Consider the following 18887-nt stretch of genomic DNA (forward strand, 5'->3'; position numbering starts at 1 on the left):
AATTCAAGAGAAGCCAAAATCTTAGTTAAAACTAAATATGAATATAAACTCACTCACTACTTTCCATACATGAAGATAGGCCCCTCCTACATATCTGCCGTGAGGTAGGTTATAGCATTCTGGTAATTTTTACACTCCTACCACATAGCTTTTGAATGATTCAGAATATTTTGGGTGGAAACTAAATATAAATTGGAGGAGATACCTACAGTAGCTGAACTAGACTGGAGTTAATTAAAGATGACCTTAATAAAGGGAGGGGAGAGACTGAAGTCCCTGAAATATATTCCTTATGAAAAACAGAATGCTGAAAGGGATTTAGTGCAATAAAGATCCGTGTTTCCCCCCCCTCCTCTATATTGTTGGGGGGTGGAAGAGGGAGGGAGAAGCTGAAAAGGCTTAGACTGTATGTAACTCATAACTCAGATGGAAAATTATATCTGTATGCATGGACACAGACATAATTGTCATCCTGGTGTTTGAGATGCTCATCCCTTTCTCAGGAGTATAGATGAATCAGTTTGATACCTGCGTATGAGTGATGGTAGCTAATGCAGTGACGGGGAGGCAGTCCTTTCCAAGTATTTCCTATATCTGGACTGCAGTTCTGACTGCTGAATGTCTGGTAGAACTCTCAATCCATACAAATGGATAGGAGAAGTTAAACTAGGTGTTTCCTTTTAGAAGCTTTTGAAGAGCTTGCATGTGTAAGGAGAGCAGTGCTGACTCTTTGGGGGTATTTTGTTAATGCCTTACTGACATTTGCTTGGGTAGGAGCTGGCAGGGCTGGAGCCACTGTACTAGGCTAGCCAGTTACTGCACACTGCTTTCCTGGCTGAAATGGCATGCTGCAGCTGCTCCCCAAGAGCCCAGCGGTATGATTTAAAAGCAACAGCAACAACAAAACTCCCGTAGGAATGAAAGGAATATTGCATGTCTGGGATTTAGGGAAGAGCTGGAGCAAATGTGATTGTATTTGCTGTGATCTGGATGGCCTTGCTTTGAGCACAGAGGTTGGACCAGATGACCTTCAGAGGACCTTTCCAGCTGTAATTATTCTATGATTCTGTGTTGATATCTGAATCCAAGCCTGCAGTTTGAGTGGACGCCACTTCTATGCCACTGAAAGGATTAATGTGGAAATAGAAATACTGATGAGAGTGACAAGTGCTTGGTATGGAACGTGAGTGAAGAAGACAGTTGACAGAACTAAACTCAACCATCTTTGTATTCCATTCTGTCAATGAACTGGGCAGGCTCTCTCTAGTCCACAAGGTTTTCAGCTTGGCCCAGGATTCTGGTTAGAGCTCTACTTGCTTTTGAATGACAAAACACTAGCAGGCATTACTGCTAATCTCGTCTTTATACATTGATGGAGATTGCAGCCTTTCAGTTTAGGCTTTGACACCATGGTATTTTTTTCTGCCTACAATCATCCTACACCAGTGCTTTGTGTTTTGCCTGTTGGTGTTTGGTTTTAATGTAGATGGCCTTGACCTTGTGGCTTGCTTACCTGAAAATCTTTTCCTCAGTTGCCATACTGCTGCATCCATGGCTGGTTCAAATGCTTGCTGTGGAAACTTCCCCTTGAATATTGATTGCTACGTACAGGTGTATGTGAAAGACTTGCTGGGATGGTATGCGCTACTGCCTGACCTAGAATGACAGATTGTATGTTTTGACCTCTATGGATGTCTTTTCCTGTCGTAAGAATTTAATGTCTGAGAAGTTTTAGTTTGGGTCTTGCTTTTTCGCTGTCTATTGCTAACGAGTAATTCTACTTTAAACTTCCAGTTTCAGATTCTTTTTCATTTAGTTATAAATACTCTACTTTCATTCCAGTTTAAACCTCTGCGAAGACCTTAGCATTAGGTGAAAAGGAGAAGCAAAGGTGTGGTGGCAGAGCTGTGCATAGGAGAGAAAACAAAAGAGGAAACAGATTCTAAAATTCAGTTCCAACAAAGCCTTGATGGCCAGTTGTGTGGTTGTTGTATGATCAGGTGACTGTTTAAGAAGTTACGGAGTTGAGGTGATAACCAGTTCTTTATGTTCTCTTACTTCATTGCAATGCAAAGCTGAAGGCACCCTCTTGAACTGTCATGCTCTCAAGTGCCATTTTTCTGGCTGTGCTGGCCATGACTGGGATAGGTGAGGATACAATGCAAGGCTGGCAGTCCTGGGGTAGTGGTTGGACTTGATGATCGTGGAGCTCTTTTCCAACGTAGTTGATTCTGTGATGGGAGTGTGAGGTTGGATAACTGGAAGATGGGTGAATTGAGGAAAGAGGCAGGCTGGATGAGAAAACTCTTGGCTTTCTCAGCCTCCAAAGAATGGGAGCTGTCAGAGATGGCTGCCCCAGTTACGGTATGTAGCCGCATCTAGTGTGTGGCAGGCAACACTGATTCTTTAGTTAAAAAAAAAAAGGCAGGAGGAATGATTTATTTGTGTGGTTGCTTACCAACAGTATGTGGAAAACATTTGGAGAGGTTAATGGTTAGCCATTATGGGGGGAAGTGGAGAAGATGAGTATGGCTTCTCTGCTGTAGACAAAGCATTTGTTTGTATCTTTTACAAAGAGTGTTGGAGTGTTGTAAGATTGCTTTGGCATATCTTGAGCTTTAGAATTGAGTATCCGTACTTCACAGAACTTAACAAAAATCTGGAATTCCAGTTTGTTTATGCCTCAGAACATTACTTTAGCCATCTGAGATGCAAAAAGCTTGACCTCAGTTTAGGTGGAAATAGTAATAGTGCTGATAGGATAGAGAAATATGAAGGCATTTTAAATTTCATGTTTCCTGCTAGGCAAAAGTATGGATGAGTGCCATGTGTCTGAGTTATCCATACTTCTCAGTTCTCTGGCTTATATGACGGTTTTGAGGAAGCTCAAAGTTATTCTGACATCCATTTTCTCCTTTATGGGTGATAATATAGCTTCCTGATGCTAAGTTTCTGGATGTGAACAGATACACCATGTTTTCAGTGTTTTATGTACAATGTTTTCCGCCGCCATAGAAAAGTCTTCCTGGGATTGTCTTGCTTCTCTCCGTTTTACACTTTTGCAAAGCAGAGAAGTGTCAGGTAGACTGTAGTGCCTAATAGTATGCTTCCCAAAAGCTCACTTTTTAAAATATTCTTTGATTTTTGCATTCCAGTTACATCTTCCTAGGGCTGGATCAGAACCAAGTGTAGAAGTATGAAAATACATATTTTAAAACATTTCTATTTTTAAAGACAGCATAAACCAAAAAGTTCTCTCTCTGGCATTTAAACATTTATTAAGAAGTGTTAAGATTTCAGTAGAACAGTTGAGGCTGGTAAGGATCTCTGGAGATTGTCTGGTCCCAACCCCCTTGTTTAAAGCACTGTCAGGGGGTATTTCTAATAAATAATACCCCCTGCCTAACTCCATCTACCAAGCCAGTTGTCTCATCATAAAAAGTTGTCAGGTTAGTTAATTAAGCATTGTTTCCCCTTGTCTAGGCTGACTACTTCTGATCATCTCCTCCCTCCCCCCCCAAGGTTATTTGAAGGTAATTCTTTTTTCCCAAGGTTATTTTCAAGGTTATTTGCTTCATTGCCTTCCCAAAGATCAGAATGACTGGCCCTCAGCTCATCTTTCTTGTCCTTGATTATTTGGTAGAGCCTTCAGCACCTGAGTTGAAGGCATGAGGAAAACAAACCATTTCACACAAACTTCTATGCAAAATTCTATTTTGGCATGGAGTTATATAGAGAATAATACACATATATAGATTAATAATTGGTAAACAAATGAAGTTATATACAATCTGGTTAAAAATGCCTCCTTGTTGCACGTTTGTTAATACTGCAGCTGTCATGTGTCTACTGGTGTCAAGGATGTCGTGTTGTTTTAGTTTAGATGGGTCCTGAAGTTGTGCTGATTAAAAACAAGCTATAAAAGATTTGGGTCCAGTTGTCCATCTCAAGCAAAAAGATGTAGATGTTCCTTAAATGAGACACAATTAAATGTTAGATACATTTCACCAGATTGGAATTGGCTTTTAAAATAGCATTTTAAGCAGCCCCAGATAATATTTTTTTCCCTGAAACATTCTTCAATTCTCTAAACTTTTGATTTGGGAAAATGCATTTCTCTGAATTGAGTGGCTTCATTGTAAGATGGCTGAAACATGCAACAGGATTAATTTGCGTTAGCAAGCAGCATTGTGTCATCTGAACCACAGTGACTGATGTTGAACATGTGTTTAACCTATGGCAAATACAAGATAGAATGTATTAGCTCATACCTTAATGAAAGAGTTGAAGGAAGTGCATTTTATCTTATATTTGTAATGACCTAAGAATGCACAGATAGTTTACTGTAGCTTGGTAAACATATGGTATTAAGCTCGTGCATTAGAGCCCTAGCTCTTTCATAAAACAACAATTTGGATGAGGCAGTGGCCAATCTTCTTCATTAAGCGTGTGATTTTAAAATGTTTAGGAGCTCGTGACTCGTTATCTGTCCACCTCTGCTCATTTTGCTGGTGCTTTTTCTCCAGGACTAAATAGAGCAAAAGCGACTTTCTGAAAAGTGCAGCAAAAAGAACTCCACAATAGACTGGCACAGATAAAGGTTTTGAAGTTCTTTAGCAGTAAAATATTAATGGGTATTGGCATGTGTCCAGTTGATATTATTTAACATGTGGGAATGCAGGTGCCCACCACATATACCCGTTCTTACAGGGATGTTTCTCCCCTTTCCAGTTTTACTTTGGTGAAGGATCTTTTTTTTCCCCAAGTCCCACCCCTTAGCATGGTTTTAATGGCTTTTATAATGTATTTGGTTTAGATTGCTTTTTAAAAGTATCTTATCTTTTGTATGTGTTTCTTTTATTTCCTTCCACATTTGACTTAATGCTGCTTTAATTTTCTCTAAACAACTTGAACAAGACAATTACTAGATTTTTATTTATTATGACCCCTCATTCTTCAGGGATGAGAATTTTGGCTCAGGGAGATCTTTTTATTTTACCCACTGGAAATTATACAAGGCTTGTTAAAGAATCAAAAGACAGGCTGAACAGCAGTTGTTGCTTCCACTTGTTGGTGGTACTTGACCTTTCTCCAGGTGGACCTATCATTTGATTTTAATTCTTCCCATGCCTTGTGCCAGCCACTCTTTGCTCTGTTCCTGTCTCTTTCTCTCATTTCCTGATACTCTTTCCAGTGAACACCCCGTTGCTTCCTGTTCTGTCCTTGGCAGAATAGTGCTAATGCTGAACTTCCCTCAGATCTTTGTCCCTTCCTCTTGACACATAGCCTTTGGATTGCAACCGTCTAGCCTTCTCTTAAAGGAGCAGTTTTTGTATAACTGCTGTCTAAGTATCAGTTGATAAGAGAGAGGGCTGTTGCTTTATTTCTACCCTAGTAGAATTTTCCAGTATTTTTGATGGATGGATAATGGACAGCAAACAAACTCGGGTCTACTATGACTGCGCTGTAAAGATCAGTGAGTGGGCTGCAGATGTTGCTGCTCATACATCAGTGGTAGAACTTTGAATTACTGAAACAATGCTTTATTGCTGAGTATGCAGTGAGAGGTTACTACTCTTTTCAGTAGGAAAAAGGAGCCCAAGAAATATCTTTCTAGCTCAGCAGACTTTGAGAAAGGTATAAGTCAAGCTTGTTATGACAGGTTTGATAACCAGTTAAGGTTAGAGATCATCCTCAAATACTTTTTACCATACAGGTTTTTTTCATGCTTCAAAATTAGTAATTTTGATAGCTGCCAGATAGCCTCTTGAAAGCCTCGCCCTCTTTTTGCCCCTCCCTCCTCATGATTCATCTGGTAGTGTCTGATAAAGCCAGCCATAAGAGCAACATGTGAATAACAGGCATTTCATGCACTATGTGTAGCAATAGCTTCATGTCCATGTCCACGGCTACCCTGAACTCCTTGCGGGACTGACAAATGCATCTGCTAAAAGAATGGCTCTGTTGAGCTAAACCCCTTACAGAGTAGGATTTGAGGGGCGATTTCACCGGATCATGAAAAGGTGAGGAGAGATGTGTGCCCAACATGAAAAAGGCAAAAGCCATTGGATGTGATGTGGAAATTAACATACATTTGGGGAGGAGAAGAATAAAGCAGGTCATTTCCATCTCATGAAGGAAATGGATTTTCTTTGATCTATTTCTGTGGAGGATACTCCTATATATTATTATGTGTGAGTAGAGATAGACATACTATGGCCTATTAAGTCAGTTCACCTATAGCCGAAATGTTCAACATTTGCTTGTACATAGTCTAAAATTAGCGAGAAATTATATTAGACTTGTAATGGTTCCCATTACTTTTTCTTTCTCTCCTGTTCTAACAGATACTACAAGCACATTATATTATACATTTATTTTACAATGGAAAACATTAAACATACAACAGTCTTACTTTTGCTTTTGGTATTTTCTGGCTATTTATGAATTTTCTGTGTCTGTTGCTACTTTATAAAACCTTCAGTTAATAAGTATTTCTATACTAGTGAACTGAGTAGTTACAACCTTCTTAGCAGCATTTCAGCAGCCAGTACCTATGTGTAAATATAAAAGTATAAAGCTAATATGGTAGTAGAGGAAAATGATTTTTTTTGCCCTTTTTGCAGATAAAATGGTGTGATATGGAGTATTGCATATTTTTTTTCCTAATCTCATAAATTATAAGCATGAAAAAGGATTTAAGTATGTTTAACGGAAAGACTGATCAATATAAGAAGAAAATGATAAAATGAAATTACCATTACTTGTTTTTCTGATCCTTCAAGCATTAAGGCCATAAAATTAGTTTTATTCTGGTGATGCTGTATCTATTTACTCATAAGCTACCTGAAGATTATATGTATTTTTGAGGGCAAAGGAAGGCTAGAATTTTTCTTTTTATTCACATTTATTATCTGTACAGAGGAATTTGGAACCAAGGTGTGTGTTTTCTTATTGGAAATGAAGTTTACCAAGCATAATAAAACTATTTAATAAGTACTCAGGCTTAAATAGAGTATTTTTCTTGTATGCGTAAACATTTTAGTGTTGCAGCTTGGAACAGGATAAGAAAGTGAAACTAGGAAAGTCCCAGCCTACACTGTGGACTAAATTCACTCGGATGCATGCCACAAGATTCATTCAGGCTGGCTAAGTCTCAGTGTAATGTTAGAGAAGAATAAGCTGTGTCTTGTAATTTGCATATACAAGTTTTTTTCTAAAGGAAGTCAGAGTGCAGCATCAGAAGGAAGCTGTGGTACGCTCTGGTAACTTTCCTACCAGGAGTGATCACAGGATCAGTGTAGAAGGCCAGATTAGAGCTTTGTGTCCTGTGGACTCTGCCAAAGAGACAAAATTTTTTTCACAGAGCTGAATGAGTTGTAAGACAAGTTGTTTATTTGTTGCTAAATAAAAAGTTACTCCATTGATTTACTGTAGTGCCATAAAACAGATAAGGAGAAACTTAACTACATCTTTTTTAGATTGGTGGTTACTTACCAAGTTGGTTGACTACACAGATCTGTCCTAAGCATTGCAGGATGTTAAACCTAATTCTTAATACTCTATTCTGAAAAAGCTTGCTTTGGTAAGAAAAGGTAAGTGCAATTTACCTTTACTGAATACGAAACAAAAGCATACTTCATCAGTCTTTTGGTTCTTTAGCCATTTGGGGTCTTCTGAAACACTGACCTTTCCTATTGTTCCAGCTTAAAGAAGAAAGATATTTTTTTGTGTGTGTGTGTCTCCTAACAGATACGTATAATTAATGCAACTGTGATTTCAGTGTAAAAGTCCTTAGTTTAGAGGCCTTCTTCCCTAGTGAAACAGTAACTCATACAAGCTTATAAATACTAGGACTTTGTATTATGTGTAACTTAAACTGAGACTACTCAGTCTTTCCAGCTGTGTGACTAAGTCACCTCTTAACACTCTCTGTACTCTTGAGTCACAACATGCACATCTATGCCGTATATTACACAGAGTCAGTCAAAAGGCAGTGGAGCTCCAGGAGATACAGGCAACACTGGTTTCATGGCGATTCCTTCACTTCTGTGCGATAGATGCTGGGCTAGGTAAGGAGCGTAGCTGAGTCCCAGGGTAACCTGGTGATGAGAGCTCCAACAGCCCCTGCCAGCTCCCTTCTTCCCACAGCCAGGGATTTGGATTACCCAGCAGCCCCCATACCAGAATAACCCTGCTGCTGGTCACCAGACATAGCCATGGCACAGGAGCTGCTTTTGACCTGCTCGCGAGCAACATGCAGCTCACAACCCACAGGTTGGTTACCCTGAACTAGGCATTAGCTCACTTACAATATCTGTACTTCATAGTTCTAATCATGTTGCTGTTGTTCATATGGGCTGCGCTGCATGTTTCCCAGTAGTGTATCAATCTCTAGTGTTGAATTGCATGACTGTGCTAGCATGTAGTCTGTACCTCTCTTGTTTTAATTTTGTGTTTTCTTTTTTTCTTTTTATTCAGACAGGGGATTTGGCTTCTGTGCAATTAGCAGGAGCCCCAAATAGATGGGAGGTCTTGTCTGCAGCTCCTGCCACTATAAAGGATGAAGCTGGTAATATAGTACAGATACCAGGTGCGGCCACAGTAACTTCAAGTGGGCAGTATGTCCTTCCTATTCAGAGTTTGCAAAATCAACAAATCTTTTCTGTTGCACCAGGATCAGATTCGTCGAATGGTACAGTGTCTAACGTGCAATACCAAGTAATACCCCAGATCCAGACAGCGGATGGTCAGCAGGTTCAACTTGGCTTTGCAGCCTCTTCTGATAATGGCAGTATAAATCAAGAAACTGGTCAAATCCAGATCATTCCTGGTTCTAATCAAACCATCATTGCCTCTGGAACACCTTCAGCTAATATTCAGAATATCTTATCACAGTCTGGTCAAGTCCAGGTTCAGGGAGTTGCAATTGGTGGTTCGTCTTTCCCTGGCCAAGCACAAGTAGTTGCTAACGTCCCTCTTGGACTGCCAGGAAATATTACTTTTGTACCCATCAATAGTGTTGATCTAGATTCTCTCGGACTTGGCAGTGGTTCTCAAACCATGACAGCAGGCATTAATGCAGATGGGCACTTGATAAATACTGGACAAGCCATGGATAATTCAGATACTTCTGAAAGGACTGGTGAGCAAGTTTCTCCTGAAATCACAGAAACCGCCACTGATAATGACTTATTTGTGCCAACATCATCTTCATCACAGTTGCCCGTTACCATAGACAGTTCAAGTATATTGGAACAAAATGCAAACAACTTGACCACAACTAGTGGTCAAGTTCATAGTTCTGATCTTCAGGGAAATTACATCCAGACATCAGTCTCTGATGACACGCAGGCTCAAAATATTCAGGTCTCCACAGCACAGCCAATTGTACAACACATACAGCTTCAAGAGTCTCAGCAGCCAACCAGTCAAGCCCAGATCGTACAAGGTATTGCGCAACAGACAATCCACGGTGTGCAAGCAAGTCAAAGTATATCTCAACAGGCTCTTCAAAATCTTCAACTGCAGCTGAATCCTGGAACTTTTTTAATTCAGGCGCAAACAGTGACCCCTTCTGGGCAGATAACCTGGCAGACATTTCAAGTGCAAGGAGTTCAGAACTTGCAGAACTTGCAAATTCAGAATGCACCTGGTCAACAAATAACTTTAACCCCTGTGCAGACTCTCACTCTTGGTCAAGTTGCAGCAGGTGGGGCGTTGACGTCAACTCCAGTTAGTCTAAGCACTGCTCAATTGCCAAATCTACAGACAGTTACAGTAAACTCTATAGATTCTGCTGGTATTCAGCTGCATCAAGGAGAAAATGCTGGCAGTCCTGCAGGTATTTATTTTACTCTTTTTGAAGAAGGTTGTTTTTTGTTATTGTGTGTGGTTGGTTTAAAAGCTTATAATGGGAATAACATTATTGTCTTGCTGCAGAAGCTTACTAAATACAGTGGGTTAAACATAGTGATGACAGGTTTTTATTTGCAATTGATGTTCCTTTAGAAACTCCTGTAATGGTAGAATATGGCCCCACCTTGCTGCTTTTAGTATAAGCCCCTGTAACTCCCAGCTGGTCATATTGGTTAACAGCACTTCTAATAAAATGTTTATTGGTGCTTAAAAGTCTTACCATGGAGAAGACCTGTGTGCTAAATTGGGAAAGGGGAAATCTGACTATCATCTGACTATCAGCAATATCATTAGCATACCCTGTTCTTCCCAGTCTTGAACAGATCAAATTTTCGTGGAAAATCCCAACACTTCCCTTGATAGAATTTTTTTTTTCCCTGAAAATTTTCAGACCCCCTGAGGTGCTGTTATACATCTGCTGTTTTGTTAAATTTGTTTCCTACTGGTTTAATACTGGTGTAACTATGGTGTACAAAACTCGTGTAAGCAGAAGTGAAACAAACATGTAATAATCAAAATGGAAGCTGTTCTTAAGAACATCTGTGAATTTCCAGTACTATTTATTTACCTTATGTTTCAGAATGTGCAGTTGTTAACGATAAACTTCATAATGTGTTCTATCTCTGTAAGCAGAGAAAGGATGTTTTCTTAAAATAGGTGTTTCTTAATGTGAGAAAAAATAAACATGCCTGTTTATTTTTGTTAAATTTGATACGGTGCATTCCAAATTTCAGGGTGTAGCTACCTAAAAGAAAGGATAAGATATGATTGAGGTTCAAGACATTTTGCTGTACCAGAAGCCATTTAATCTCATCATTGCAGGGTTGTGGCCAGGCTAGTTATGAGGGGAAGAGTGAGCAGTAGAGGTAAGTTGGGAGGGAACACTGTTGCACAAAGTAGCTTGGGAATAACTGCTTTACTATAATCATGTGATCCAAGACTGATTCATTAAGATGCTGAAACATAAATGTTTAAGTAAAACATAAATATTTTGCGTTGTATCCCTATTTAAGCATGTGAGAAGAATGCAGTATTACATGAAAAATGCCTAGAGGAGCTGCTGAAGCCGCTTTGTTTCAAAAGCCTACTGATTATAATGCATAGTTATTGATATTGGTATATTCTACGTCAGGAAATTCGCTTTTCCTTTGTAATCTAAAATTTGAATTTAAAATAATCAGCTGGGGTGGGTTTTTTTGTTCATTTTGTTTTGAAAGCGAGTTGTATGTTAGCAAGACAAAATTACCTACGCTTAGGTAAGCCTACTCTTCACTAGCTTGTAGGGAGCAGCACAAAACTGTTGATGAGTGTACTGCTCACAGCCTTTGTTCGGGGGGGGGTTTGGACAATCTTGACTCTTAAATTTTCCATTTCCAGTGACCACAGAAAGTCTTGGCCTTTTCTCCATCACACCTTTTTACCTACATGGGGTATAGACATCAGTAACAAAAAGCATGTATGGTGCATGTTAATACACCTAAACTCAGATGCCAAAATCTAACTTGTGCAATAAGGGCTCTTTGGCTTAATGTAAGATACAAGGAGGATGAGAACCTTTTTATTTCTGATACTTATATTTGGTATGGGATCATGCAGCTAATGTTACTGCTTGTGGAGTGGCACAGCAGAAACTTTAGAAGACAGGGAAAGGAGGGAGGAACCAAATGAAGAGAAACGTGAAAAAAAGTTGAGATTGCTGTGTGCATTAGTTAGTCTATTGCCAGTCCTTGAGAGTGTTTTAATGGTGTTACATAATAAAATGCAAGCATTCCTTAATGGCATTTTCCTGTGAGAAATTTCAAATGGGAGGGGAAAAGAGTAATGGGGATTAAATGTGATTGAATAGCCAGAAGCAGTAGATGAATAGAAACTATTGCCTGAAGTGAATAGCTATAAACACCTGGCTATATGAAAGATAAGGTAGAGATTTATAGTGACGTTTTTCCTGCTTGTCTAGGAATAGTAAATGGTCTGGAAGGTGTTAAACGGCCATCCCCTAAATTTGGGGAGAATTTAATTGGTCCATCCTTTATGTTACAAGGAACTCACTTTTCCAAAGTAACAATCAATGTGAAGCTGCTTCTAACTAACAGAATTAGACTGAATTATCTTGATTGACCTTCGGTGTCTTTTCCATATGCATCTAACATTTTGTCTACATCGAAGTTATCTGAGAGAATCTTTTTCAGTGATGTTCCTCATTTATAACCCTTCACAATAAGTGTGGCACCTTTTTTTCAGGCTGAAGAACAAATATGCAATTAGAAGCAGGTAATGAAATTATAAAATTTTTTTGCAGGTCAAAAATATGTTGTTGTTCTGATCTGCAAATGAGGAAAACCAGTTGAGTTTTAAACTGAAAGAGGAAAATATGTGAAAGGGACAGCAGAATGAGAGAAACTAAAGCTAAAAGGGTGAGAGGCTTCTTGATTCCTCTTTTCTGCAGATTACTGACAAGCTTTAAAGCAAGTTAAGAAGGGTTTCCCTGTATTTTCTCCCTCCAGCCCAGATAATGTGCTTCCTTCCATAACAAATACAATCAGGCTGTATTTTCTCTTTTCACTTAACAAAACTTTTCTACCTGAGGCAAAAATAAAAAGAACATATTCCTGGTCTCGGGTCACAGATGGTTGGTAATTATCTGAAGTCCAAATAACATAGATTGCTCTGTTAGCCATGTAGCTGTGAGAACCATGGGTTAAGTTTTGGAAATTGGTAGCTACAGCCCATTGTGTGAGAGCTGTTCTTCCAAGCCTCCCTTCCCAGGTAAGCAACAGAGTGTGTGAGGCAAAACAATGTCTTTAACTAGGTCCTACGTTTTGTTTATGTAATGGAAAGGCACCACCACCCTAATGCAAAGCTAATAGCTTTGTCCAGTAAATGTACAATTTTCTTTGAAAAATGACTAGTAATTACTCTTCTACCAAAACATCTGCTTTGCTGGGTGTCCATAGCCAGAAACTTCTATGCACTGAGAAGTCTTGGCTGAGCGTGTTAGAATGTTCCTTCTCATTGTGTTTACTGGCGTCTTGCAGTGGAGAAGGGAAGGATATTGGTTACATCGCTTTTCAGAAGAAAAAGCTGTATCAAATAGTATCTACATGTTGAACTCTGGCAAAGGGCTATCTTTCTCACCTGTGTCCTGGCTTTAGTCTTCTGGGCTTGAGACAGAGTTAAATCTGAGAAAGCTCTCTAGCAGTCTACTTTTGTTAGCAATTTGTAATGAAATACTACATTGTGTGTAACAAAAAGAGCTATTGCAATCACAGTTCCCATTGCTCTTTTAGAGTAGCCTTCCTTTTGGAAAAAAAGAGGATACTGAAGTGTACCAGCTTAGTTTTTGTGTTTCTGAACCTGTAAGTTTTGTCAATTTGAAAGAATTTTTAAGTTACTGGGTTCCCCCCAAGCCATTGTCGAGACTTAACAGTGCTAATGAAAATCTAGTTGTAATATTGTCTCAGCTAATTTATAATGTATTGAATCACAGTATTGGATTTGTTATTTCCTGAAAAGAAAGCTGATTTACCAGGTCTTATCTGGGTTGCTTAACTTTTTATAAAAATGCCTTTTTTTTCTTTTTTTTTTTTTAATCTTTTTTTAATTTTTTTTAATACTTCTTTTGACAATTCCAGTAGCATCTGAAGAAACTAGCAAGTGACCTGAAAGAAAGTAGCATTGGCTTGAGAAGGGACTTTGCTGCTTATCAACCCAGCCACACTCAGCTGGAAGATTTATATATTTAAAAATAAAAAAATCCTACAAACAGTTTTCCATGTTGGTCTACAGCTGGAACCAAGTCAAAAGGAATCCTTTCAAGAGCTGGCTTAAAGTGCCACTGCAAAACTGAGCTCTGCATTTCTTCCCAGTTCCTCCTCTGCAGGGGTATACCCAGTTACCGAATGGACTCATCTGCTTGCTGCCATTGAAGCTTACAGTCATGCCTGCTGATCAGCTTACACCAGTTGATAGCGAGCGGGAATGGCTGGCTGTTTGTGGTGGGGACTTCATTCCAGTCCTGCCAGAACCTGAAGTCTTTATCATGCTGCAGTAATTTAGCTATTCAAAATTTGGCCAAAAAGCTGGCTGACAATTTTCAAGGTAAATAGTTGCCCAGGTGACAACTTGTCTTTCATCTGCTGGTGTCTTGTGAGGCTTTGGTTTAACTTCTGTTAGGTAAAGCAGTCTAAACCCCCAAACAAACAAATTTAAAAGCAGTGTATTTACAGTTTTACTTGCAGGGATGGTTGTTTCAGTGTTTTAATGTTTCTGGTGAAGTAGTACTACTTAGAGCATAGCTTTCTTCTGGCATCGAGAACTTTATTAAAAGCTCTGGCTGGTTTTCAGTATCAAACAACTTAGGTTTTTCTCTTTCTTTTAAAGTTCCAGTTTTTAACCTTATTTATTTTTACTTTCAGTTATGCAGTTTTTTCTTCTGGGGCATTCTTTATACTGAAGTTTCGAGAGAAGGGCATGGTATTATTATGAAATTGGATCTAATTATTAAAAAAAAGCTTTTGAAATGCATGAGGTAAACTGAAGCAGTGATGTTAAGTAAATATTTTCATCTAACAGCGTCTGTTTTGAGCTATCCCATTTACATTTGAGGCATTTAGTTTGCATGTCATAAAATTAAAATAGCTTAAAAACAATTCCCCCACTGTTTCATTTTTTTATATGAAAAATTAAATTGGAAACTGCCAAACTTAAGCTAGTGCAGGAATTAGAGCTATTTATGTACCAATCTTGTGTAAACAGTTTGATTTCAGCATGCTTAAATTACATTCCTTATTTTCTCATAATTTTCAAAGCAAATTAATAATTTGTGGAAGAATTATACCATTATGCTTGTATGTGTTTCACAGTCTTGCTTGTAACAGCATATAGTAAATTATCTCACTTAAAGTGGAAGAAAGTTTGCATAACTTTAGTCTGATTATGTGTTTTTAATGCAGTATCTGCTGCTGTGGAATAGAATTGGCTTTTTAAATTCTTGAAAAAATGGAATTGTCACATCCTTCCTCTGTGTCTGTACTTCATGTGCTTTCTGCTCTGTGTTCCAAAACAGCTCAGAGTCTAATTCATTTTCTTACAGCCCATGCTGGTGAGGTGTAATTCTGTTGTATGTGTGTTACTCTTAAGTGAGTATTTGGTCATGTATGCTGAGTGGTGCTGCAGCTTAGACTGTCGAGGTTGAAGAGGGTAGCCTGTTTTATCTTAGGCTCAGATACCCTCAGGGTGTTCACAAAAGAATATGTTACCCAGTTTCAGGTACTCCTTTCTTTATTTTTCAAATACCCTTTTTTTACAAGATACTCCTGAACCAAAAGGAAGACTCTCTTACATCTGTGGGGGTGTATGGCAAGTATCTGTGAAGTGAAAGAGGCAAGGGATTTTATTTCCAATACTGCTTCAACTTAAAAAAAAAAAGTGTGGAAGAAGCTCATCTTCTGTCTTTTGCAGTCTCAGCACTTTAGGTCCATTGTTTCAGGTTCTGTGCAGTTTTCCTGCCTTTTGAACCTCCCGGCGGGGTCACACCATTTGGTTCTGAATCTCTCAAGCTAAATTCTCAGGGCATCTGGCTCATAAAAAGTATCTGAAATTTCTACCAAGGACAGTGGCAGTCTTTTCACAATGCCAGGAATGTTCGCTAGGATCCTAGCTGTGATTGCCCTCTTGAAGATAAGACTGAATTGTCTTTCACTGCTTGTAGAAAGCACATTTTTTCAAGTGGTAGTAACTTCTAAGGACGTTGTCAGTGGCATGTCATCGTTATTTATCATGCAGAAATGATAGTTCTCAATCTGCATTTAAACTTCATGTCAGTTTTTAATCCATGTGTTCCACATATGTTTTGTATTTCATTTTTCTTAGTCTGAATGTTTTACTGTAACCCAATAAGTCACTTGTTTGCAGAACTCTCAAGTATATTATAGCAACAATGAGGTCATAATTGTTTTTTAAAAAACCCCAAACAAACAACTTCTGAATCAAATTGTTCCTGTAATCCCATTTTGAGTGTCATTAATTCTTGCCTTACTTCGAGTCTTTGTTTACCCTTTTTCAGTATTATCACAGTGCTAGTTTTTTTCTAACCCACTGGAGCATTCAAAGGGCCAAAGGCTTTCAACATTAAAACTGCAGAGAGCTCTTCAGCCTTTTTTTAAAATTACTGAATGAAAATTATCCTAATCTGTTGATTTATTAAGTGTTTATTTCAGTAGCTGTTTTTACATCTTCCTGTCTTCTGTCAGGGGGAATCTTTTCATTCTCATCTAGTGATAGGACCGTTATTTGGCTTGTACCTAAATACAGAACAGAAATATTTATTGAACAGTTCTGCCTTCTTGAATTACTGCTGACAATTCTGTTGTTTGACCTTAGCAGCAATCTAACACTCCTTTATGTAGGCATAGTTAACCATGCTGGTCACAGACTTCTCTGTGTCATCTTGCTTTCCTTACCTATATCAACAGTTCCTGGTTGCTTCTATATCAAGCATGATAACTCTTCTTCCCCATTTCTAGTCATCCCCTCTTATATTTTCAATTATGGAAAAAAAGGAAAAAACAAGGGCATCACTGTCCATAAGTATCTAAGGTCTTGTGAATCTGTAGATAACACATCTCAAAGAACTACAGTTACTGTAGCATCAGTAACTGTTCTTTGACGCGTTATACGTGTTGTAGCATTGGCTTAAATACTTTTGTGATTCAAATTTTAAATAATTAGCTTAAGCTAATGCATAGGATCACTTGGCAATACGGTATGTGGCGTTACTTGTGAGAAAAAAAATCTATAATCCTATTTTTAGTCTCTTTGGTGCTACTGCTTAAATATTCAACGCTGTGAGATCCTGCGCGTAGACTCGTACACAGCAGTTGTTTTCTTCAGAAACTTAAAATCTGATTTAGAGCTGTTGAAATTAGATGAGAGTCTTCTGAACTGAGGTTCACAGGTATTTCAAGATGACATTCTGTAGTGTATCTTCTGTTGCCATGGAATTTGTAATAAAAATGCCTAAATCTACATTTAAAAGTTTTAGGGGGCAAATCAGAGTAGAAATCATTAACTCTGAGTTTCATGTCTAAAAGACTTGCACAGCTGACCAACTAATGGGGAGGGTTTAGTTTACATAGTTTAGTTTAAGAAGTTTAATTTGGATGGGAATAAACAAGGACAGTGTCCAAGAAATTTGAACATCTTTATTATAGTGTCTTGACATGCAGAGATTAAGGCAAGGTAAGTCAAGATACTAGGGGAATGTGAGTTGCACTGTAGAGAAAACTGAAAATAAAATTAATAAGAAAAGATGGAAAGGGGATGGAAATTCACATCAGTTTTCTTGTAAGGGATGGGAAGGGAAGCATCTGTTTGGGGAAAATAAATGAATAAGCATGACTGATTACAAGACATTGAAACTGTAGTCAGTCGGTTTGTGATTCTGTGAGGAAATTGGTATGTGTATGTGGAGTGCTGCTGTGGATCTGTTCAGTTGGAAGACTATATTTCTGCTTTGCAGATCAGGAACCTGTAAAGCTTAGCTGAGTAAAAAGGCAGGATGGTTTTCAGCATCTAGGAAAAGCATCTAAACTAGAAGCCTGCATTTTGGAGAAGTTACAGATAATGCTGAGAGTGCCTTTATGTGATATTCTGCAGAGGCAGATATAAAAAAGCCCAAAGTGGTGGCATAGTCCTCGAAGGAAGTGTTTTTGCACAGCATCCTCCTCCATTCTCAGTTTACCCCTATTTCTGTGGCTGTTGGATAAGCTAATAACTTTTCTCATAGATGAAGAAAACAGCATTTTTTTTGAAGTCCTAGTTGAAACAGACCTAAGATAGAACGTGAAACCTTACTGATGCATTTGTCGACCAAGTAGGTAAATGACTTGGGTGTGTTAGTGGGCAGCAATAATTCTGTCTACACTAGATTATAATTGAAATGTACTCGAGAATAGTTTAAACTCCATTTACATCTGCCTAGTTTCATCTTGTCAGTTTAGTTATTCTCTGAAGCATTTTAAACAAATCTCTTAGTTATTGTTTTTATTTGCCATATACACTTAAATTTGGTCCATATTGTAGCCATCTCTGGGATTTCTGTGCCTATGAAATACTACCTTTGGAACAAAGTTGTACACAAAAATCCCAATTTCCATCCTTTAGGGGAAAGCAAAACTTGTAACAAATCTAGCTCACTAGATACCAAAACCACCTTGAACAGAGCATGTGATTTTCATACTGTAGGCAGTTTGAAACAGTATTTTTGTCAAAATTTCCCCTTCATACTTAACTAGTACTAAGTTTTGAACTTAATTAAGAATGGGCATATAGAAATATGAAAACATGAAAATGTAGTAACGAAAATGTAACCTTCATCTAGCCTCTGTTTAGTTGGTAGGAAAAAAAGTTGCCTGTAATCTGCTGGTGTTTGTATCAGCTTGTCACGGCTTTAGGGATTATAGATTTTATTTTTTTCTTCTTTTTTTTATGCCAGATTTTTTGCAGAGTATGAGTAAAACGTAGTGTTCTGTCAGCTGAGACTGATTTAGAATGGAGCACGTCCAGAGGACCACCGAGGGAGAAATGCAGTGTTGGTGCCATCTATATGATTTTGCATAATCTCCAGTTCCATTACACTGAGATGACTCTTACCGTTTGCTTTTCTCCATGGTTTGTCCCTTCTTCTCCTTCATTTTCATACTGTTCTCTATATTACAGTGGCACCCCCCAAAATAGGTAATCACATTCACTACGGGATTTGATAGTCTACTCTTTGCTATACTACATCCTAGGGAGGCTAGATAAACACTTCATCTCTTGATATTTCTTTTAATTTTGTTCTATTTAAAATATAATCTACATAATTATCAAAAAGTCCTGTCTGTAAATTGCCAGTTTACATTTGTACTTTTCTGTGTGCCTGGAGAAGAAAATGGTCCGTATGAGCAATACCTAAAGAAATAGCTACA

The 18887-nt window shown here is 38.3% G+C and overlaps 1 protein-coding gene across 2 annotated transcripts in view; it reads left to right on the plus strand.

The window, feature by feature from the left end:
• Window positions 1-18887, plus strand: part of SP3 (Sp3 transcription factor) — a 37791-nt gene that overhangs the window by 2739 nt on the left and 16165 nt on the right. The window contains exons 4-5 of one of the 2 annotated variants that reach the window (XM_065670345.1): window positions 8482-8593; window positions 8678-9844. In XM_065670345.1, coding sequence (XP_065526417.1) covers window positions 8482-8593; window positions 8678-9844 — 1279 coding nt within the window. Of the gene's footprint in view, window positions 1-8481; window positions 9845-18887 lie in introns of both variants that reach the window. The other variant, XM_065670344.1, reaches the window with a different exon arrangement.

Source organism: Lathamus discolor, chromosome 3 (assembly GCF_037157495.1).
Source record: "Lathamus discolor isolate bLatDis1 chromosome 3, bLatDis1.hap1, whole genome shotgun sequence".
Taxonomy (NCBI): domain Eukaryota; kingdom Metazoa; phylum Chordata; class Aves; order Psittaciformes; family Psittacidae; genus Lathamus; species Lathamus discolor.